Source organism: Cucurbita maxima, unplaced genomic scaffold (assembly GCF_002738345.1).
Source record: "Cucurbita maxima cultivar Rimu unplaced genomic scaffold, Cmax_1.0 Cma_Scf00016, whole genome shotgun sequence".
Taxonomy (NCBI): domain Eukaryota; kingdom Viridiplantae; phylum Streptophyta; class Magnoliopsida; order Cucurbitales; family Cucurbitaceae; genus Cucurbita; species Cucurbita maxima.
In genome coordinates, this window is record NW_019272032.1 from 2,401,602 (window position 1) to 2,423,158 (window position 21,557).

Sequence of the window (21,557 nt, forward strand, 5' to 3'; positions counted from 1 at the left end):
GAAAAAAAAAAAAAAAAAGTAGCTCTCTGTTTTCCGTCTAAGACTTGACCCATCCATCACAAACAACATGTGTATCACTGACAAGTTTATAAGAGTCCATCAGGTTGTACTGCAACATCTATCAGTGTGCATATATGCTTCTAAGAGATATCTCATCCTTCCATGCACAAAATTTCCTTTGGCACAACATATATGAGGGTGAGAATTTGAACTGGCCTTCGAGCTATGTCAGGTTGGTAGTTTGGCACAATATAATTGAACTACTGAAGAGTGAAAATAACCTAAAACTTCAATAATAGAGCTAAACCATCGAGGTTTCAAGCTTTGGTACTTATGGTTCTTATCCTCAGCAAAAGTCTGGTAAAGACTGCAAAAGATTTTAATTTTTTCTATAATCAATATAAAAAGTTAAGCCAATATTACAAGAAAAATTAGAGAAACTGCTATAGATCAAATGGAACATAGCTCATATCCAAGAAATCATGGTCGTATTTCATCAGCTCAATAAACCAAACCAGTTTGTAACCCCAATAGCATCTCCATTAATTCAATTAGCAGTAATCAATTCATGCATAGCTGTTATTCGAAAGGTAACTCTGCCTAACGGTGGAAAAAGGCATCTCTTCTATAGATTTCAAATACATAAACACCATCGGCCAAATAATGCCTGGAGAACTATTTAGCAAATATCTTCACCAACTTGCGCCAATATCTTGCATTAAATCAAAGAGAAGAAGGGCACCGATAGACCTAATTCAAGAAGAGATTTATTCAAATGATGTTGATCCAACAACTAACAAGAATACCCCCAATCTGTCCTAATTGTCGGTGGCTAGTGACTTGCCCACCAATGAATCAAAACATTCTAGCGGGAAGAAGATCTAGAAATATTGAAAGCGAAATAGAGAAGTCATAGCATTACAGTCGTTAACAAAGAACAGGGTAGCAATGGAATACAAAGCATTGAATGATCGAGAAATTTGTAATTCCAAAAAAGACAGATATATGAGAAAGAGATGAAGGGTACGTGATAATCTGGAGATCGAACAACGGGAAATAATTGAAGAAGGCGACGAAATTCGAACTCGTCCATGATTGTCCTAGGAACTATGCGACGTCGAAATGAGCTTTTAATACCTTACGCTCAGGAAAATCCGGTTCGAACTCAAAGCCTCTTCAAGAATCAGATTTCTCTAAAACTGCCTTAGGGTAATTCTTCATTTCTTGTTAGACCAGAAAAGAATGTCTCCCCAAAATTACAATTTACAATTTACCATTTAAAAAAAAAAAAAAAAAAATTATATAATTAAAATTATTGGGGGATCAACTTTTGCCCTTAAAACAAAAACCTAGAATTAATAAATCCTTTATTATTTTTTTTTTCAGTATTTTAAAAAATTAACACGACCATCACACACAAAATTAAAATTTTAAATTCTATTAAACATAAAGTTTAATTCATACTCTTTTTTTTTTTTCAAAGTTTAATCATCAAATTAAAATAGATTTAAAAATTTAGACATCAAACTTGTTATTTAACCCAATTTATTAATTTAAAATAAAATATTACATAGAATGAAGTTATAAATTATTCAGTCATGGACGAGAATTCGAATTCCGTCTAATTTCCATTTCAATGCTTCAAGATTTTACAGTGAGTAAATTTTTACTGATAACTACTTGGGTTAGTTTTCAATTAATTAATTTAAAACAATTAAATTAGTTTTCATTAATTTTTAGTTATATCACATGATAATTATTTTAAACTATCAACAATGAAAGTGAACATGATCAAATTTGAGCAAAAGTATAATATTTTGAAATTTATAAACCAAATTACTATCAACAAATATTTTTTTTCCTGAAGCAAACGTTTGACTATTTAAACAAACGTTTATTAGAGATTAAATAGGGAAAATAGTTTCACTAACAATTATATAAAGCCATCATTACAGATATATTTTGTATTAAATGCACAAAAGAGAGGAGAAAGTCCTAAATAAAACATATATATATATATAAAGCTAACTATATATCACCTGAAATCCGAGTAAAAAGAGCCATATTATTTGAATATTAAAAACAGCAATAATTAAATAAAAAAATCGATAAGAGTAAAAACAAAATCACTCTGTAAAAAGAAATATGCAAGCAGTACCAACTAACAAGAAGAAAAACTCGTTAAACTTGAAGTGAAGCGACATTAGCGAAACGGAACCTGAACTTTCCTTCTTGTCGCTATCATTATCAGCGACGTCGTTTCTGGGATTGTCGAAACTGGATGGGACGATGGTGTCAGGTGCTGATTCTGTTCGGTCGCCCGAGTCGGGAACTACCGGAGCCGGAGCTTCGTCTGAGGAGTCTCCCAAGCTCTTCGGAAGGCCCTGTCCATGAGTGACATTTATTTTGAAATGTTGCCCATTTTGGCATTGTTCACCGTCGTAGTGACCGGAGAAGAAATAGTTGGCCCCTTCTTTCACCAAAGGCACGGCAACCGTCACAGCGTGAGGAGTGGTTGCGGATGGGTCGGCAGCGGACCATTCCGTCGTGTCGTCTTCCGATGCGTCGTCATAGTCGCAAAGGTTGTATGTAGTGAAATTGTATGTTTGCACAACTGAGTGATTGTTGTCCGTGTTGAAAACTGCAAAATAAATATCCCAACATTTTTTTAAATTATTTTCAATCCTCAAATTTAGTAAATTTCTAAAATTGAGCTATACTATATCAACATCACAAGTCTAATTTCTAAATTATACTACAAAGTTCAAATACAAATTAAATAGAACAAATATTTTTTAAACAATTTTAATTTGTTAAGGATCTATAAAAACATAAATTTTGTTGACTATTAAACTTAATTATAAATTATAAAAATAAAATAGCCCACAAAATTTTAGGGGCTTCACAGTTAACAGCTTTACAACAAAATGGCACATGGATGAACACGGCCGACAATTCCAAACCAACCAATCATACGAGAACACGTGTCACACAGTACAGTAGTAAGAATACAGTTGCGTGCATGGTGGAAAACTCAGGAGAAAAAGAGAGAAGAAAGGAAACGCACAAGACACCGTCATGTTAGTTCAGCTGTCAAAACCTTCTTTCTATGTACGGCCAGTGCCTTTTTTTTTTTCTTTTAGCTTCGGCCTGGATAAGGAGCTCTCTCTATTATTGGACTTTCCCCTTTCAATCATTTACTATCCTAAACTAACCTAAAACGACGCTCCAATTTTCAGAAGAAGCCATATTTTCATGGGGCTCTTTCAAGTAAAAACAACGAAAAATGAAAATTCAATTTATTATTTATATTTCGAATATTACATTCATAAATCGGCCTTAAAAGGAAGTTACGAAATCTATTTACATTAAGATTGGTTGGTTCAATATGTTTGCGGTATTCGTAATCACATTATTATTATTGTTCTTCTATAATATTGGCTTACATGAGGGGAATTATTCGAATCTATGATTTAGAGCCGCTAAGTTTTTCACTGGTAGAGTATGAATTAGGTCGAAATGACGTCCTTAAAGTCAATTTTGTTCAATTTTTATTTAATTAAAAGTTATCGAAGACTGGAATCGATTCATTCAAACAAAAATACAGACAAAAAAAACTAGAGAGATGAAAATATCAGAAGATCGCAGATGGACCACACATTTACTCTGGAAAACGATAAAACGAAAAGGAAACAGGACAAATTTGCAAGTCATAACGAAAAAGATTCTAAACTTGATCAAGCGAGTTCATAGAAGTGAAGACGGAAATCGAATCGTACGAGTTTTTCGAAAATCGAGAAGCGAGAGATCCGAAATTCCGAGTTTGCATAACGATCAATCGAAAATCAAAATCATAAACTAAACAGAGAGAGCGAAGAGGAAAAATAATCAGAACTTACTTAGAAAATCGCCAAGGCTGAAGGTCTTGCCGACGGTCCAGTTCTGATAATCGACGGCAGGTTTCTCCAATTCATCGAACCAACCGAGGGAATCTCCGACGGTGTAGTTCTGGTAGGCGTTAACGAGAGATCGGCCGGAAAGGGAGAGGAAAATGAGGACGAGAAGGAAGGGAGATGGAAGAAGATCGGCTCTGTACTTCCTCTGTTCCATTAATTCTTCTAGGGATTCGTGAACTGGAACTGAGAGAGATTTTGGCTCTGTAGAGGGATGTATGTAGTCTAGTGAAAAATCATGCTTGGCCTGTGATGCCAGCTATATACTCTCTTCATCATTTACTAATATGCCCCTCATTTTCGCACTAATTACACTAACTCTAAGTTGATTTAATTTACTTTTATTTTTTTGAAAATGGGCTAAGTGGATAAATATAAATTAATAATTTATGAAATTATTCTGGTTTTGTTGGCTAATTCATACTAATCGAATATTAATCTTTTTGTAATTATTTTTAACTAAGCTTACTAGAGAAAAAAAAATGTCTAAAATTTTTCGAATATATTCTAATTTTAGGATACAAAGGGTAATTATGTAATTTTATCATTGATTTTTATCCATTATTCTTTATTTTTTTAGGAATGAATAAGTTTTTAAATGCTTAGGAAACTCATTTTTCTCGATAACAAACGAGTTAGCTGATGGTTTAGCTAGCTCGAGTTTATTTAGTAGACGACAAAGCAGTCTAAAATACTTTTCAAAAATTAATTATTATTGAATTAAAGTTTGTTTTTTTTTTTTTTTTTTTTTTTTTTTTTTTTTTTTTTTTTTTTTTTTTTTTTTTTTTTTTTTTTTTTTTTTTTTTTTTTTTTTTTTTTTTTTTTTTTTTTTTTTTTTTTTTTTTTTTTTTTTTTTTTTTTTTTTTTTTAAATGATGTGAGGAGGGAGATTCATATGTACTAACCATAAGTGGCAATAAATTATTGCTTATTAGTTAACCTAATGAATGAAGCAAACAGTCTTAACTTGGAAAATAAAAATAAAAAGAAATAAAATATTCTATGAGTAAAGGACAGCGGGGAATCAAATTCCAAAAGGAAATATAGAGAATAAATAAAGTAATAATAGAAGATGTCAGATGTCGGTTGTCAGAGACCCAATGTTAAGTGGAATGTTAAATCTTGATTATGTCGCTTAATTGGCTCCTTAATTTTTAATTAGAAGAGTTCGAGTTCCACCAACTGCGATAATTGGGGCGCTTGGATATCAGGATATTAGTATTTTAATTAACTTTTATTAATTACCAGATTATTGAAGATTGTCTACCATTTCTCAATTAATTAACGGTTTTCTTTCCTTTTAAATTTTATAATTTAAATAAGTCACTTCTCATCATGAAATTATATATATAAAAGTACATTTAAATTTTACTATAAAAGTTGTCGCTAAGGAGAGGTTTTCATACTTTTACAAATTATATTTCGTTCCTCTCTTCAACTAATGTAAGATCTCACAATCCACTTTTCTTGGGGGCCCAACATCAGCGCATCACCCGGTGTCTAGCTCTGATATAATTTATAATGGTTCAAGCCCACCGCTAGTAGATATTGTCCTTTTTAGGCTTTCTCTCAAAATTTTAACATGCGTATAAAGAGGTTTCTACCCCATATAAAAAATGCTTATTTCCCCTCCTCAACCAATATGAAATTTTATACATATTCTGTATTTAAAAAATACTTCTTGCAATATGTATTACTGATATTTCATAAAGAAATTAAGTAAAATATTGGACGAAAAATGGACAAGCCCTTTAGTAATGGAAAAGGATTTTCTTGCTTGTTTAGTAATATCACTATTTTCATTTTAATAGGAGTAAATGCTTGCAAAGGTAAGAACACTTGTCATTCTTCATTTGAAACTAATGAAAGTTAGGTTCCGAGACTCTACTTTGTTATAAAAAAGAGAGTTGAGTAAAGCAAGCTACCTCCATAGACAAGCAGGAGGCGTAGTCAAGTAAAGCTGGGTTGTGTTGTTGGATACTTTGATCAGAAAAAATTCAGCAGGGCCAACGCTTGCACGACCGAACATGTGTTAGAAAGGTCAATCTTCGCCTATGACAAAAAAAAATATATTATTCCAATGTCAAATTCACTTTAAACAAAGCAAAGAGATTAGGGACGATGGGAGCAAATAACTTCTCAGACTGTGCTACCGAGTTCATCCCTGTATATCGTACCCGAACATATACATCAACGAAGGACGAGAACTCATCAGCTCAAAATTGGCCATCCACAAGATTCTAATCTCAAATAATCTCTTATAGAGTTCAGTATAAAAGAAAAGGGTCACTAAGAAAGAATATTGTTTGAACATTGCTAAAGATAGAGTACTACAATCCATTACAGACAACAGCTTTGCAAGAAAAGTCACCATCAATGATCCAAAAACCCAGTTCCTCAAGCCGTTTCTCTACATGATTAACGTTCATATCAGCAGGCCAAAATAGCAGCCTTTTCCCATCACCTAATGACGCGTTGGTAGGATTGTTACCAATATTCACAACAAAGCTCATCTTCTCAGCTCTTTTGAACTTAGCACCATGTTGTTCCAATAACTTATTAGCTATGCCTACGAAACTAATGTCGTCTCTAGACGAGGCACCTCTATTCATCAAAGACTCTACCATGGCTTCAGCCTCGGGGACGATATGACTAGTCCACATCTTATGAGCAGAGGATGAGCCTTTGATGAAGAAAAATTCAAAGCTCTGCCCACAAAAGATGTCGTCAGCAAGACTCGAGTCCATGAATGGATCACCATTGACAAAAAGCATGTTTCCATCTACCAATCCAGGATTGTACCCAAGTTCCAAGCATGACTTAACAATGTAGAACTTCGCTAGAACTAACTTCACTAGTTCAGCTGTGGTGCCTTCAGAAGCCGTAGAACTGAACGTTTTGACAGTCTTCAGAAATTGGTCTGCATAAATTACTGGGTGTCCTCTTCTTGCTAGATCATATAGCAACTCAGATTCATGGCCCAACAAAATATAGTTTCTTATGTTCAGCCTTTCAAAATGGCAAAGAAAATTCCTCACAGTGGACTCTGATACGCCAAATACACTCACAATGATTATGTTTTCATGTTTCTGAACGAAGTGGAGAACAGAACCAAGCTCACTCTTGCTTTTAACAATTCTTTGAGGAATGAGTTCTCTAAAGCAGAAATCATACCGCTTCAGATCGGTTAGAGGCTTCATCTCCAGGAGATTGAAATCAAGTGAACTTCCATCCAGTAAGTGTGAATCAGGACCAGCTGTTTTTCCATAGTTTACACCAGGATCCCTGTGAGAAGTACTCAGTGCTCTCTCGTGTAAAAAATTGGTGTAGATATTAAAATAGGCACGAGAATGAATAAATTTGATAAACCAAGGAGTCCATATTCTTTCTCCCATCTTCTTGTACCATCCTGTTGTCACCTGCAGATAATCCACAAACAGGTTTTTTTTATTTTTTCATTTTAAAAGACAAATTAAGAACGAAATACCACCACATAAAATCAATAATCATGAATACCATGCCATCAAGTATTGGCTTGATGCCCTTCGCCTTGTGCTCATCATACCACAATCTAAACTCCTTCCAAGGCTTTGGAAAGAGAAGCTGACCCCAAGTGCCAACCAACTGGTACAAAAACAATCTGGTACTGTCATCCAACCTTATTTTGTTGCCATGTTTACCTATGGACAGCAAAGAATAGGCATGCCTCAGACAGATGGTGGAAAAGTTGAACACATGTATCTAGAACTTCTAGCCATGTGTGCAGGAAAAGAAAAGAGAAGAAAAAACGAAGAAGCATTTTCTCACATTTTTTACAGAAGTTGTAAAAATTTGTTTTGAACAATCGAACCTTGGAAGAACAGTTTGATTTAGAAAGATAAAAAAAGAAACTGAAGGCATGAGAAACAAATCACTCCTTTAAACCTCATAAAGATCTGTAGTATTCATTCGTAAAAGACAATTAACATAATGCTGAAAACTGCAAAATAAAATGAAAAAGAACTTCTTAGCATTCAAGATAGATCTACTACTATAAGAAGTTCTATCCGTATAAAGTTGGATCCAATTGTAAGGTTCCAAAGGACAACAATGGAATCAGAGTGCACTAACTAGATATGCTCCTCATTTGGAAGTTGGATGTAAAATTTACAACGATGCAATTCATTCAGGAATCACTAAGGATCCAAAAGGCAACAGTTAGAGTTGTGAAGTTTGAAGTCCCTTGACCTCCAATCTAGTTAGCATAGACAAGCGACTATGTTCAAATTTGAATAAGAAAAAGAAACATCATCTTATAATCTTAAGAGTGAACAAAAGGTGGTAACCTTCAATCCACGGACAGTTAAGTTTTCCCACAAATCCCTAACACCAAGGACCTGTTTCTTGTTACCCTCATGTTCCTTCAAGCAGGTCTCATTGCGCCCACAAGATATTAGCTCCAACAAGATGAACACAAGCTAAGGAGGATAAACTTGAGTACCAAAAGGAAAAAGTCATAATGCACTTGTGAAAGAGAGGTATATTAACATTTTATAGATGAACTTCTGCAACTGGGGGAAAAAAAACTTAACCAGATGTTCGTTACACTTTAATTACTACAAGTTTGATCTCTACTTAAATGAGCCACTATTACATATAGCAACAACATACAGTTTGTGAAGGCATATAATTCGAAAGGTCACAACATACAGTTTTTGGATATAGATCGGGGGTCAAACTGAAAACAAATCTTACTACCGCTAAAATAACGAAATAGAGCTATAAAATCAAGAAATTTAATAGCAGGCCTTGGAACTTCAACCAATTGAGAAATTCACCCCTCCCCCCTCCACTTTGTATCATTTGGTCAAAAGAAGAACAAGTTACATGAATATATCTAAATTTTATCTACATATATTTGTCAGATCCATGCACAGGACATCATCCAAAAGAAAAGTGGTACCTGGAACAAACCTTGGTCGCTGCAGCGAAGCCCCGTATATTGAAGGATCATAATTCGAAGTGTTATAATAATAAATCAAAATTAAACTCCTCAGGAACTTATAATAAAGCGGCGATAACTCCAAATCATCCTCCACAATGAAAGCAAACTCATTGTCAGAGCTCGGCCACCAAGCCTCCAACCACTGCGCTTGCAAACCCACGTTCCCCGTCCGATAATGAATTAGCTTTTCCCCAAAATTCCAAACAAGTTTATCAACAAATTGCAAGATCCGATGCGACTCGTTGAGGTTGATATGCGCATCATCGTGAGGGAAATGATCAATGTAAACATGGAGATGTACGCGGTCGGCGAGATAATCCGCATTGGCAATGGACCGAAGGCAGCGGGACACGGAATCGAGGCGATTGTAAGCAAGAACTTTCACGATTAGAGTGAAACCAGAGGTTTTAGGGTCGGTGACTCTCCCGGTAAGAGCAAAATTAGGGTTAGGGTTTGAAGGGAAGTAAGGGGGAACGGAAGAGTAGAAGTGAGTCAAGAAGAAGAGGATAGAAACAGAGACAAGGAGGAAGAGAGGAAGAAAACGCCTCTTGTGACCGACCATTTTCAGAGAGAGTGAGAGAGCAATTACAGAATCATTGATGATAAAAGCGGCAGTTACCGACCTGATACTGCCGGAGCTGGGGAGAATGATGACGGATCAGCTACCAGCTCGCCGGAAAGTGAGGGTCGCGTCGGGATACTCTCCAGTCTTGATTCTCGCGAAGTGAACAAACAGTTTAGTCGGGTCGTTATATACGCTACTTCGCGGCCTGAAGGTGAAAAGAAATTAGTGGGTAAGGGTAAAAAGGTAAAACGATAATAAAATATAAATTAAAATAAACAATTTTGGATCTGGTGGTCATGGGCCTATTTTTTAAAATTTTTGATGGGCCTAGCCTTATTTTCTATCAGGTGATTGAACCAATCTCAACCGTTGAAAATCCGAAGAAATGAAGTCAACCAAATCAACGGCCCAAGGCAGCCAGTTCCATTGCCTCCCTTATTTCACCTGAGAATCGGAGCCCACATGGACTCGTGTACCATTTCGAGTCTGAGTTTTGGATTCTTTCAATTCGTGGAGTCATCTTTATCTTCATCTTCATCGCTTGATGTAGGTTGTCCAAATTTTCGGTTCGAGCGCTAAATTAGCAAGCTCGAGAACTGTGAATCAATCGAAGTTTGGATATCGTTTGGATTAAATCATGGAGCGTCTATGAAGGTAGAGAGGATTTTGTTTCTTTTCGTGAACTGAACACGAACAGGTTTGTTTCTGTCTTTGATTATCTTTCGTTTATCTCGCTGATTTGTCTTTGATTTTCGATTCAACTTCGGACTTTCATGAATTTTTTTGTCTCGGTTTCATTTTCCTCCGTTGCCGAGTTCTCGTCCATTTCTTAGCAGCCTGCCCTTTCATTGATTTGAAAGGTTAGTACTGGCGTAGCGATGTCTCCGAGTCAACTTGCGATACTTTTTCTTTAGTTTATCTAAAAATGCATCCGATTCGGCTCGATTCAAGCAAAGTTGCGAGTGCATTTGTATCGTGTACCGATACATCTCGGTCCGATTAGACTTCAGTTCCACGCTCAAGAATTTCTTCCTCGATTTTCATATTTATCACTGAATCTACCAAATAAAATAGTACTAGGAGAACAAGTTTGATGTCAAATTTTCTCTTGTGAAATTTGTTTTCTGAAATTACACAGACTTGAGCAAGAAATGGCTTTGGAGGAGAGAAATCTTGTTGAAATCTTGGAAGAGAACGTCCCAATCGATATAGTAAAATACATCAAGTTTGTTAGTGTTCCCCAGGCCGGCGCTGTCTCTACATTTTCAGGCACTACTCGGGACAATTTTGAAGGCAAGACGGTGGTGGAACTGCGCTACGAGGCTTATGTACCAATGGCAATACGGAGTCTCAAATCCATTTGTTCATCTGCAAGGTCGTCTTGGAACCTTCATTCAATCGCAGTTGCGCACCGACTAGGTCCTGTTCCTGTTGGGGAGATAAGTGTGTTCATTGCAGTTTCAGCTGTTCATCGAGCTGATGCAATGGATTCTTGCCGGTTCGTGATCGATGAGCTCAAGGCGTCTGTGCCAATATGGAAAAAGGAGGTTTATGATAATGGGGAAGTTTGGAAGGAGAATTCTGAGTTTATGGACAGAAGATTGGAGATTGGGAAGAAGGAAGGAGATGTGAGTGAAGAAAATGAAGCTGAAATTCTTCCAAGGCATGGTAGGAAAACCTGCTGTGGCTCAAAGGTTAAGGTGACTGAAGAATCTTCTTCTAGCTGCATTAGTTCAGAGCATGAAAAGAACCATCAACACAATGTTGAGAAGGAAAACGAAGAAGATGAAGTTCAAAGGCATATAAGGAAAAGCTGCTGTGGCTCGAAAGTTAAGGTGAATGAATGAGGAATCAACATTGATGACAGTGATGGATAGATAATTTCTTCTCTCTCTCAATGGGATTTTTTCTTTTCTGATTCAAACATTCCTGTTATACATACATTTCAAGGGCCATGAAGGGGAAGAAGAGAATCCAACACTATGTTGCTTAGAGAAAAAGATTCAAATAACTTCCTTCAATTTTTTTGTTCTGATCCAAAGTTAGTATCTTCAATTTTGAAACATTGTTTTGCCCAAAAAAAATTGTTTTTGAACTCTTAGGAAGTCATTTCAAGTTATTATCCCTGGTTGTGATTCAAAACTTCATCCCTGGACTGAATTTTTTTTTTTTTTTGTTCTGATCCAACAAAGTTGGTTCCTTTAATTTTGAAAGATTGTTTGTTTTGCCCAAAAATTTTGTTTTTGAATCCTTAGAAGGTAAGGTTATTATCTGGGGAATGATTAAAAACTTGGGAAAAAGAGGGATTCCAATTGTAAGATATCTAATCAAAAACCATGATTGGAAATTGTATGATCGGTCTTTTTCTGAGAAAGAGGACAAAAATACAATCGAATTGAATTGAATTGAAATATTGGAATCTGTGTATGATAATTTTTGTTTACTTTTAATGGCAATTTTGGGCTTGTCCAAAATTTCTCGAAGAAAAACGTTTTTAAGCTCTTAAGAAAAGAAAGTCATTTGAAACATTATTAAGGATCGTGATTCGAATTCTTGTCTGAGCACAATCTTGGGGCCTCCCCCGAGCAATTTGTGGACTTGTTTGGAATGAAATTTCTTTCGAATGGCTTAAAAAAAACATTTTATTGCGAAGAAAATGTTTTTAAAGCCATTTCAAACATTTTATCATTAGGGTCGTGATTCAAACTTCCTCCTCCACCCGAGCCAATGCATAGAGATTTGAATAAATAAATTGGAGTAATTAAGTATGAACACATCAAAAGATATATATTAGGTGAAACCCTGAGAGGAATTAATAGAGTAAGAATGCAAAAGGATTTAATAGAGTAATTAAGCATCACAGCTCTAATAATACACAGAGAGCCATATAGCAGCTAACAACAAGATGAGATCATTAACAGCAAAATGATCTCCTACACAAAAGAATAGAAGAAGGAAAACCCAACCATTATGATCATACTTCTACACTGCGATCTGGGCTGACACTTCTAGCTGGAGGAAACAGAGCAACTGCACTACGATCTGGGCTCGTATATTTCCTATACACAGCCTTCAGCTTGCTATCTGCAGCTCCACGGTGCAAGTTCATAAGGAGTTCTGCACACTCCCTGCACAAAAATTTGGACATAATTCATCAGATTTTGAAGTTTATGAAGGAAAAAAAAAAGAACTTTTGAGGAAGTTTGTGTTTAGTACTTCAACTCATCTTCAACATAGCCTGTATGGTGCTGCAATGTTGTTGTCCAGAGATGGCTCTTATCCAGTGTGCGTCGAGCAGCATAAACAGCCGCTGAAGCAATCATTGATGGGCTGTATGATATGGCTATGGGGTAGTTCATCAGACCAAGCTCAGCTAGAAAAAACACCATGTTCTCCATCTGCATTAGGAGGAAGAGAAATTTATTCAGTACTTTCTTAAGATTTCTTCGATTACCAGAAGTTTCATGTAGTTTAATGAGAATCTCACAACCCACCTCCTCATCGGACGGCTCAGAGGCCTTGACGTATCGAACAAGAAAAACATAGGGTGTAGGAACTGTTAGAAGCCATTCCAACTTCCCTAAGATTACTTTCTCCATCACCAAAATCTGTTCTCTCTGGTAAGTATTTGCAGATATACTCACAAAATCATTGACCTGCATATTCAATATCCAATTATGAGGCTGAAGGAACACAAGACAGTGATATTGGTGTCTTTAAGAATTTAGCCATTGATATACCTCTGGGGCCCAAATCTCTTCATATTTGCATGCTATCAGCATAGAGCTGACTCCTACTAATTGAAGCTCTCTCCTTGGCACAGTCTTCAAGGAAAGGAATCGGTCTACAATGTTGACAGTGAGGTAGAGGGTTTCTGGCATTAGTTCAAACTTGCGATGAACTTCAATCAACCAATCTATGAGGATGGACCTCATCTTGGCATTCAAATCTGGCTGTGTTCCCATGTAATCTGTCACTGTGTTTTCATCCTGCAGCAAAAAAGGCTTCAAATGTTACAAAAAGGGAAGAAAAGCTGCAACATAAGTAGGAAAATGAGAGCAAATAGTGGCGTACTTCTGCAAGCTTGTAGAACTTGTACATATCATCGATGTATTCAACAACTGCCAATTCATTGTTAGCATCTGCTTCATCAATATTAGCTACTGAATCCAGTGGATTATTGTTGAGCCCACAGGCAGCCTTTAGAATCAAATTTGATATACGTTACTTTAGCAGAAGATTAACAAGCAATACTCAATGAATTGGGTAAAGAAAATGGCATTACCTTGCTTCTGGCACTAAGAGTTGAAGTCAGAGTTCTCTTATTCTTATCCCTTGATTTACTATCGCTGATGTTGATTATATGTCTCCTATCGGCGGAGCTGAGTACAGTCTTAGGTTTCTCAGCTTTGCATTTCTCAATTACTGTAGCCTTCGCCGCCACATCGCCTCCCTTTCCTACTCCCCCACCCAGCTTTTGAGTGATCGCTTTCTGCAAATCAAGTTTTCATGAGGATCTGAGATAGATTTACTGCAATTATCAGGATTATTGTGCCAGATCTCTACCTTGTTCTTCTCGGCAGGTTGAGGGCCGGGTTTCCCTTCCACGGCTCGATCAGGCACCAGATTCCCTATATCTTGAAGAACTCGCCTTGTTCTTCCTTCAGCCTCTACCATCTTCGGCTTACCTTCACCTTCAAAATCAATACAGTCAAATGATAAGTGAGGAATTCAAGGAAATTCCAAAATCAGTTACAGGATGAAAGGAGGAAAAAGTCAGGAACCAAACAAGCCCCCTAACAATAAGAAAAAGATCGAAGAACCAGGATCAAGACAAGTCGATAACAATACAGTAAAATCAGGACCGAAAGGTAACTACAATGAGAATAAACAGTCTACATTCCGAAAGATAGCCATCGAAAACAAGAATTGTTAAAGTTTCACAAGAAAAATCGAGATGAAGTGATAAATGTAGGTTAATTTTCCACACCTCTGATTCGTAGTGGTTGCTGCGGAGCAACAGCTCGAGCCGCCATTAGTTCTTCCTTACTTCCGAAAATTCCTTCAAGACTTGGAAACAGAGAGAAAAGAAAGAGTTGGAGACGGCTGTTGAGCGTCTCTCCTTCAGTGTTTCTCGTCGCCACTCCGTCGTTCACATACACTCTTCTTCTTCTTCTTCTTCTTTCACTTTTCTAACGATCGTTCTCGCTTTTTTCCTCTGAGAATTTTTCAGTTTTTCTCTGCGTTTCCGTATCGATTGCTCTCTGTGGCATTGTGTCGTTTCCTCTTTAAAGCTGCGAGCGGAGCCAATGCCTGTCCCAACGGTCTGATTTCCATGAAATGATGACCGTTGGATGGGCATCGCATCCAGCGGCCAGAGTACCGTCTGATTGTAATTTGGAATTACTAGCCGTTAGGAGGAGAGCCTGAATAGGCACTTAAGCGACAGGCTGGAGTTGGACGCTCCGATCCGTTTAGATTGGGCTTGTTCACCTTTTGTTATCGAGTTGGGCCGAATCTTTAGTTGGGCCCAGTAAGTTAGAATAGAAATTCACGGCTTTAATAATATTATTATTATTATCATTTTTTAAAAGGAAAATATTTTAATTATTTCCCATTTCTACTTTTACATTTAGATTTTTTTTTTTCCATTATCTTTTGCTATTGTAATTTTGGCGCAATGATTTGAAACTTACTGTCAATTGAAATATGTTGGAGAGCTTAAACATTGTTTATTTAATTAAAATATTAAGAATTTATCGGTTGATATTCAAATTCTACCTTAGAAAAATAATTATATTAATAGTATTCTTAGGGAGTGTGATTAAAATTTCCTACGGTGCGTGATTTTGATGACGTTTAATTTAAAGCATATTAGCTTAATTAACTTTTCAGATTTGAATTAGTTTAAACTAAATTAGGTTAATTCTAAACGGTTAAAAATTCAAATCTCTCGAACTTTTTCGTAAGAATTTCATGTATTTACCTTCACTTAGCTATGTTTTTATGTTCTTAAAAAAATTGATAATCGAGCTATATGTTGCTAGTCCTTCTCTTTGTACTCGATGTAAATTATTATCTTATCAATTGATAATCGAGGTGCCTGGATAGCTGCTTTTTTGTTCTGTTTCGAATCAAGGTCTTTTGTCACGAAGTCATCTGCCTCAACCGAAATAGCAAGCATATAATGAAAGAGGTGAGGTGTTGATTCCTCAATCGTTGACTAATTCATGCAATCTCCTGAGCCGGATAAAGCAGAGCCTCATCTCATCTGTTGTAGGCTCAAAAAGTAAAATCAATTATCTAGGTGACTAATGAAAGCAAATCACTCTAAAGGCTTAGGCTCAAACTATCCTTATGCCTTAGAGACTGAACAAAGATAGGATACCGCTTGGCATACTGCATCTGAGGAAGAATTCCAACTATTAATTCGACTGGAAGCGAGAGATACTACGGTGAGGGAAGAGACTTTATAACCTTGTAGGAAGGCCAACAACTTTGACTGCAGTGGAGGATACCACATATACGAAATACCATAGATTGACACAGAGAGAAGATCTCGGCCACTTCTATCGGGACCTTGGCTTAACCTTGAATTAGCCACTAAGATCACCAATGCCTGAAATGCGTAAGAAATAACTACTGATTGGGATCGCTGAGAATCCTTGATAATCGAGCTACATGTTGCAAGTTACTCTCACTCCACCACATATATATATATATATATATATATATGACCACCTTTCCTTTCCAACATTAGCCATCCCCCACATTCCTCTACTATTTTTTCTTAAATTCTTTTGAAACTTATATTTTTTAAATAATAACTTTGACTTTAAATAAAGAAAATATTATTTATATTACTATGAATATTATTTAGTCATGGGATAATAAATATAATATAGTTTACTATTACGTGATATTAACATCTACCGTTTAAAATATTACCCATGTTGATAGATATCTCTTAGAATATAAGATAGCTAATTGAGAAATAATTAAAATCTCGTAAAACAAAGGTATATATAATATCTCATTATTTGCGAAAAAATGGAGTCCATGAAACTATAGCTAAATTAAATTAGTTTATGAGTATTCTAAAGCCTAAAACCAGGAGTAATTACAAGGGCAAAGAGCTGGCAGTACATGTCACACACTGCTGGCTCAAGATAACCAAGAAATAGAGTGCCTTGCATTCTTGAAGGTTCAGTTCAAGCTGTGGACCTACCAGACCAGGAAGTTGGTATTGCCAGATCTCTACCTCAAAGCGTCCAAGAAACTTACAGCATCATTTAGAGCCTGGATAAAGTAGTCCACGTCCTCTTTTGTGTTGTAGAAGTAAAGGCTAGCTCGTGCACTCGCGGTCACGCTGAGTGCCCGATGGAGGGGCTGCGCACAGTGGTGTCCTGATCGGATGGCTACACCGTGCTGCATTAAAATATTTTCACCGACGTGAGAAGGGTTAAAAGTAGGGTTCAATTTCTAATTCAGATATAGTACCTGTTGATCAAGAAAGGATGCAATGTCGGTTGGGTGAATGTTTTCAATATTGAAGGAACATAGCGCAGCTCGTTGAACACTTGCTGTGGGAGCTGGGCCATATATGTGAATGTTAGGCACTGCACGAAGGCTTTCATACAGATAATTCGCCAATTCAACCTGTTTGCAGACAGATGAGCATCAAAGCTAGTAAACATATTTATCATCTCTATTCTAGATTTTCAGTTTTCAGAGTTCCAAGTAACCTAATTTTCCTCTCTTTTTACCTCCATAGTGTCTGGGTCTGAGGTCAGGTTATGCCACCTCGATTATTCTCACGGGGTGGACAACCATCTGATTCTACCACATTTGGTCGCTAAGGTAATTCATAGGGTATTAAGTCAGGTTATGCCACCTCGATTATTCTCATTGGGTGGACAACCGTCTGATTCTACCACATTTGGTCGCTAAGGTATTTCATAGGGTATCAAGTCAGGTTATGCCACCTCGATTATTCTCATGGGTGGACAACCGTCTGATTCTACCACATTGGGTCGCTAAGGTAATTCATAGGATATCAAGTCAGGTTATGCCACCTCAATTATTCTCATTGGGTGGACAACCGTCTCATTCTACCACATTTGGTTGCTCAGGTAATTCATAGGTATCAAGTCAGGTTATGCCACCTCGATTATTCTCATTGGGTGGACAACCGTCTGATTCTACCACATTTGGTTGCTAAGGTAATTCATAGGGTATCATGTCAAGTTATGCCACCTCAATTATTCTCATTGGGTGGACAGCCGTCTCATTCTACCACATTTGTTGCTAAGGTAATTCATAGAGTATTAAATCCCCAAATGAGATGCATATGTCAAAATACAATCAACTCACTTCATAACTATGAATCTTTTGCATGCCGATTCCAGACAAATAATCAATAGCAGCTCCCAACCCAATTGCCTCTCCAATTGCTGGTGTCCCAGCCTCAAATCTAATGGAGCAGAAAATGAGTTATTAATAGAAATAGACATCACAAAATTATAGAACCATTCAAGAAGTCAGTTATTTGGATCTTACGATTACTCCAAATACATGAATTATCAAGTACGAAATTATCATTATGTTAAAAGACAAAGAAAAAGACAAAATTGCATGCAGTTCACCAACCTGGAAGGAGGTTCTGCATATGAGGAATGGTCAAGAAATACATCTGATATCATCTCTCCACCGCCTAGAGCCATGTAGGACCAAATAAGGACATTAAATAATGACTTCTCATTAACTATCTGATACATTTTTATTTACATAGAGTTACCTAAGAATGGAGGCATTGCAGACAAGAGCTCACTCTTTCCATATAAAAATCCAATGCTTGTAGGCCCACACATCTGAAGCATGTTTATTCCTTAACTTCATATGCACAAATGTAAGGCTCAAGATTTTATTAGTAAGAAAATTTCCTAACCTTGTGAGAAGAAGCAACAAGAAAGTCAGCATCAAGCACCTGGACGTCAACAACCATATGTGGAACACTCTGGCATGCATCTACTACCACTTTTGCTCCAAAACGATGTGCCCAGCCAACTATTTCTTCAATTGGAAGAACAGATGCTGCAGAAAGAACCAAATCAAACTGAATTCCACTATGTACGTAGAGTTGATATTAAAAGGACATCCAACTATTTCTTCAACCATAATTTGGATTATTTGATCATCTAAAATAAAATCAAGTCAAGAGAAGGGGGAATGTCCTGTTCTTCTTTTCTTTCCTTCTTCATTCATTGAGTTGTATTGTTATCAAATAGAAGAGTGTACCTAGTACGTTTGAGACATGATGGGTAACCACAAGCTTCGTTTTTGTTGAAAACATCTCCTTGAAATCTTTCAAGTTTGGAACTTCATGTTCACCTAAATTCACAATCTTCAGAACAGCACCAGTCTTTTGAGCTACAATTTGCCAGGGGACAATAGCACTGTGATGTTCAGCAACTGTAATTATGACCTGTACTGAAAGAAAAAATAGTTAATACAGTGTGAGGGTCCATGCACTTAGAAAATAATGAATGCAAGCAAAAGCACTTTTATTAACTTAAATCCAACTTCAGAAACACCTTCATAAAGAACTCACAGCAATAAAACCAAACTACACACAGACACAGATAAGTTCAATGAAGCACAGCCTAAAACTGAGTTTTTATGAGTTTTTAAAAAGCTCCACCTTAGACAATCAACAAGAATACGATCAAGTATAAAATGTAAACCCATTGAAATAGACAGATTTTAATGGGAAGTGCAAAGCTTCTCCATACCCATTCCATGAAACTCAAACAACTTGAACTTCCAGCCCATAAAATTTAGTATGAAACTCAAACAACTTGAACTTCCAGCCCATAAAATTTATGCACTAACTGAAGATACAAGAATAGAGTCACAAAATGCATGAGGTCTTGACACAACCCTATACACCGTTTACATGTTACTCTAAGTAATATGCATGCATTGACTTTTATACGTTCATCATCATTAACATCAATTTAGGGTTGTGTCTTAGAAAACTCATCATCATAATGCATTGTGGCATTTAATACATGCACATCCTCTTAATATGGAATAACATCATATTAAGTTATCTCATCATCATACATCTTACATCGTCACATTATCATGCATCATCATCATGTCACGTCCCAATTTATGATGATGAGTACGACGCGAACAATATGATGATGAACATCAGCATGCCTCGCATGATACTCGAGAGTCCGCTGACCTCCAAACGTTGTTACGGACAACTAACTCAACTATGATGGGTCTAGGGAGGTACGAACTGCCTAGGGATCCACACTCGCACGTGTGGGTCGTGTGTAGGAAAGTATTACACATCTAATTTATCCGGACAGGAGACCACTCCTATAATGGTTTTAACGATAGGTCACTATAACATAAATTGCATGTGTTTGCATTCCCCGACTCCAATAGTGGGGTCACTTACTGAGTAACAGTAGCCAAGTATACAATATTACTCAAAAGAACGCGGTGGATTAAACATATTTCTTTTCTGCATAATAATTAGTAACAAACTTTGTTTCGGTTTCGAATAACACGTACATACAGAATCAGTACGTACGAATAACATGCGCATACAGAATCAGAACGAACGAATAACATGTGCATACAGAATCAGTATGTACACGTGCATTAAACAGAACATATTTGCAAGGCCATCACCAGCCTTAAACTACTAACATTGATGCAATAGCCTAACACAATACGCACCTCATCTCCTAATTTTAAGTTAGGTATGCCCCAGGAATAAGCCACTAGATTGATAGCTTCAGTTGCATTCCTTGTAAAAACAATCTGACTAGCATCTCTAGCATTGATAAAAGACGCAACCTTCTTTCTTGCCAATTCATACTCGTCAGTTGCCTTCGTACTATAGTCATAAATGGTCGCAATTACAAGTGATCATTGCAGATGGACATCGTTTTCATTCACGTTTAATACCAAAGTAATCTACCTCAAGAAGTGCATGCCACGATGAACATTTGAATTGTAAGCCTCATAATAATTCTGCAAAGCTTTCAACACAGCACGGGGTTTCTGCGAGGTGGCAGCGTTGTCCAAGTAGACAAGCTTGGAGCCATTTACTTCCTGCAGGTCATAACATAGTCATTAACTCCACCGCATAAAGTGCCAATACAGTACAACAATAACCTATTGAAACTCAAACAGTGATACTCAATAAAACCTAATTCAAAACCTTAAATAATCTTATAACCAATAGACGACATATGGCCATATGATTAATGCAAACAGAGAATCGGCCAAATTAGCAAAGAAAAACATAGAGAATCAAACACACACTCACACACACACACATAAACACAAGAACCTGATGGAGGATAGGGAAATCAGGTCGAGTTATGTGCCCAAGGGAAAGTGGGCCGAGATGCAAATTGTCGGTTTCCCTGGCGGTGGAAGCAGAAGCAGAAACTGAGAAAGGAGAGGAAAGTCTGCGGAAGCTACAGCGGAGAAAAGGAGAAGAGGAATGGCGGAGTGTGGAGGAGAAAAGGGAACTGCAATGAGTAGGATTTCTGAATTGGAGCTTCAGCGCCACACCTTCCATCATCTTCTCCGTCCCCAACCTTGAGAATCGAACAGAGCCGAATGGATGAAACTCATACTTTTAATTCGTCTGACACTTTCTTATATATACATTTACTCATAAATTTCGATTTCAGTCTCTTATTTTATTTTATTCTAAGTTATCTTATTAGGTGGTTTGTAGCGCCGTGAACCTTAATTAAGATAACACATCTTCGATCCAATGTTAATATAAGCTTATTTACTTATAAATTTTAATTTTTAAATTCGAAATTAAAATTAAATATTAATAAAAAAAAGTGATAAAATTTTTTTATCAATAAAACTCCCGAAAATACAAAATAAAAAAAAATAAATCTCTTGAAAATACAAACTTGCAAGTTTTAAATGGAAAAAACATAACTACAAATTCAATCAAGTATTTTCAATTAAAATAAATAAATAAATAAATAACCAAAACATAATTA

At 36.5% G+C, this 21,557-nt stretch overlaps 6 protein-coding genes across 10 annotated transcripts in view; 1 reads left to right on the forward strand and 5 right to left on the reverse strand.

Annotated features, from left to right (window-relative positions):
- The window catches only part of LOC111490791, a 3,703-nt gene extending 2,451 nt beyond the window's left edge, over positions 1-1,252 (reverse strand). The window contains exon 1 of the mRNA XM_023139405.1: positions 1,028-1,252. Coding sequence (XP_022995173.1) covers positions 1,028-1,093 — 66 coding nt within the window. The 5' untranslated portion in view covers positions 1,094-1,252. The remainder of the gene's footprint in view (positions 1-1,027) is intronic.
- A 762-nt stretch (positions 1,253-2,014) lies between these two features.
- On the reverse strand, positions 2,015-4,192 carry LOC111490768 (cucumber peeling cupredoxin-like). Its single transcript, XM_023139369.1, has 2 exons — positions 3,900-4,192; positions 2,015-2,641 (listed from the first exon to the last, which is right to left on the reverse strand). Exons 1-2 carry the CDS (start codon positions 4,108-4,110, stop codon positions 2,127-2,129), a joined length of 726 nt encoding a protein of 241 aa, XP_022995137.1. The 5' UTR covers positions 4,111-4,192; the 3' UTR covers positions 2,015-2,126.
- A 1,882-nt stretch (positions 4,193-6,074) lies between these two features.
- On the reverse strand, positions 6,075-9,668 carry LOC111490716. 2 transcript variants are annotated; one of them, XM_023139274.1, is made up of 3 exons: positions 8,895-9,668; positions 7,469-7,632; positions 6,075-7,371 (listed from the first exon to the last, which is right to left on the reverse strand). In XM_023139274.1, the coding sequence occupies exons 1-3, from the start codon at positions 9,496-9,498 to the stop codon at positions 6,283-6,285; spliced, it is 1,857 nt and encodes a 618-aa protein (XP_022995042.1). In that variant the 5' UTR covers positions 9,499-9,668; the 3' UTR covers positions 6,075-6,282. The 2 variants fall into 2 exon arrangements, with proteins under 2 accessions (XP_022995042.1, XP_022995043.1); XM_023139275.1 differs by having other exon boundaries at positions 8,906-9,142.
- Positions 9,669-9,946: 278 nt separating this feature from the next.
- Positions 9,947-11,602, forward strand: LOC111490770 (molybdopterin synthase catalytic subunit). Of its 3 annotated transcripts, none has more exons than XM_023139372.1 (2): positions 9,947-10,198; positions 10,618-11,602. In XM_023139372.1, exon 2 carries the CDS (start codon positions 10,653-10,655, stop codon positions 11,346-11,348), a length of 696 nt encoding a protein of 231 aa, XP_022995140.1. In that variant the 5' UTR covers positions 9,947-10,198; positions 10,618-10,652; the 3' UTR covers positions 11,349-11,602. The 3 variants fall into 3 exon arrangements, with proteins under 3 accessions (XP_022995140.1, XP_022995139.1, XP_022995141.1); XM_023139371.1 differs by having other exon boundaries at positions 10,640-11,529; XM_023139373.1 differs by having other exon boundaries at positions 9,949-10,198; positions 10,416-11,602.
- A 670-nt stretch (positions 11,603-12,272) lies between these two features.
- LOC111490741 (G2/mitotic-specific cyclin S13-7) lies at positions 12,273-14,786 on the reverse strand. Its single transcript, XM_023139326.1, has 8 exons — positions 14,492-14,786; positions 14,068-14,195; positions 13,787-13,993; positions 13,576-13,701; positions 13,242-13,490; positions 12,996-13,157; positions 12,718-12,899; positions 12,273-12,629 (listed from the first exon to the last, which is right to left on the reverse strand). Exons 1-8 carry the CDS (start codon positions 14,535-14,537, stop codon positions 12,476-12,478), a joined length of 1,254 nt encoding a protein of 417 aa, XP_022995094.1. The 5' UTR covers positions 14,538-14,786; the 3' UTR covers positions 12,273-12,475.
- A 1,721-nt stretch (positions 14,787-16,507) lies between these two features.
- LOC111490732 (cysteine desulfurase 1, chloroplastic-like) lies at positions 16,508-21,181 on the reverse strand. 2 transcript variants are annotated; one of them, XM_023139311.1, is made up of 10 exons: positions 20,879-21,181; positions 20,504-20,637; positions 20,260-20,419; positions 18,799-18,985; positions 18,449-18,594; positions 18,299-18,371; positions 18,151-18,163; positions 17,875-17,974; positions 17,002-17,160; positions 16,508-16,929 (listed from the first exon to the last, which is right to left on the reverse strand). In XM_023139311.1, exons 1-10 carry the CDS (start codon positions 21,113-21,115, stop codon positions 16,759-16,761), a joined length of 1,380 nt encoding a protein of 459 aa, XP_022995079.1. In that variant the 5' UTR covers positions 21,116-21,181; the 3' UTR covers positions 16,508-16,758. The 2 variants fall into 2 exon arrangements, with proteins under 2 accessions (XP_022995079.1, XP_022995078.1); XM_023139310.1 differs by having other exon boundaries at positions 18,151-18,214; positions 20,879-21,180.
- Between the last annotated feature and the right edge of the window lie 376 nt (positions 21,182-21,557).

Coding starts and splice junctions, on each gene's coding strand:
- LOC111490768 (XM_023139369.1), bottom strand. CDS start 4,110: ATGGAACAGAGGAAGTACAGAGCCGATCTTCTTCCATCTCCCTTCCTT. Junction 2,642..3,899: donor CAGCCTTGGCGATTTTCTAA/GTAAGTTCTGAT, acceptor TTTATTTTGCAG/TTTTCAACACGGACAACAAT.
- LOC111490716 (XM_023139274.1), bottom strand. CDS start 9,498: ATGGTCGGTCACAAGAGGCGTTTTCTTCCTCTCTTCCTCCTTGTCTCT. Junction 7,633..8,894: donor GCGACCAAGGTTTGTTCCAG/GTACCACTTTTC, acceptor TGCTGTCCATAG/GTAAACATGGCAACAAAATA. Junction 7,372..7,468: donor AGCCAATACTTGATGGCATG/GTATTCATGATT, acceptor GATTATCTGCAG/GTGACAACAGGATGGTACAA.
- LOC111490770 (XM_023139372.1), top strand. CDS start 10,653: ATGGCTTTGGAGGAGAGAAATCTTGTTGAAATCTTGGAAGAGAACGTC.
- LOC111490741 (XM_023139326.1), bottom strand. CDS start 14,537: ATGGCGGCTCGAGCTGTTGCTCCGCAGCAACCACTACGAATCAGAG. Junction 13,158..13,241: donor AAGAGATTTGGGCCCCAGAG/GTATATCAATGG, acceptor TTGAATATGCAG/GTCAATGATTTTGTGAGTAT. Junction 12,630..12,717: donor TATGTTGAAGATGAGTTGAA/GTACTAAACACA, acceptor ATTTTTGTGCAG/GGAGTGTGCAGAACTCCTTA.
- LOC111490732 (XM_023139310.1), bottom strand. CDS start 21,115: ATGATGGAAGGTGTGGCGCTGAAGCTCCAATTCAGAAATCCTACTCAT. Junction 18,986..20,259: donor ACTTAAAATTAGGAGATGAG/GTGCGTATTGTG, acceptor CTTTCAGTACAG/GTCATAATTACAGTTGCTGA. Junction 17,975..18,150: donor TATGCAGAACCTCCTTCCAG/GTTGGTGAACTG, acceptor CTGCTCCATTAG/ATTTGAGGCTGGGACACCAG.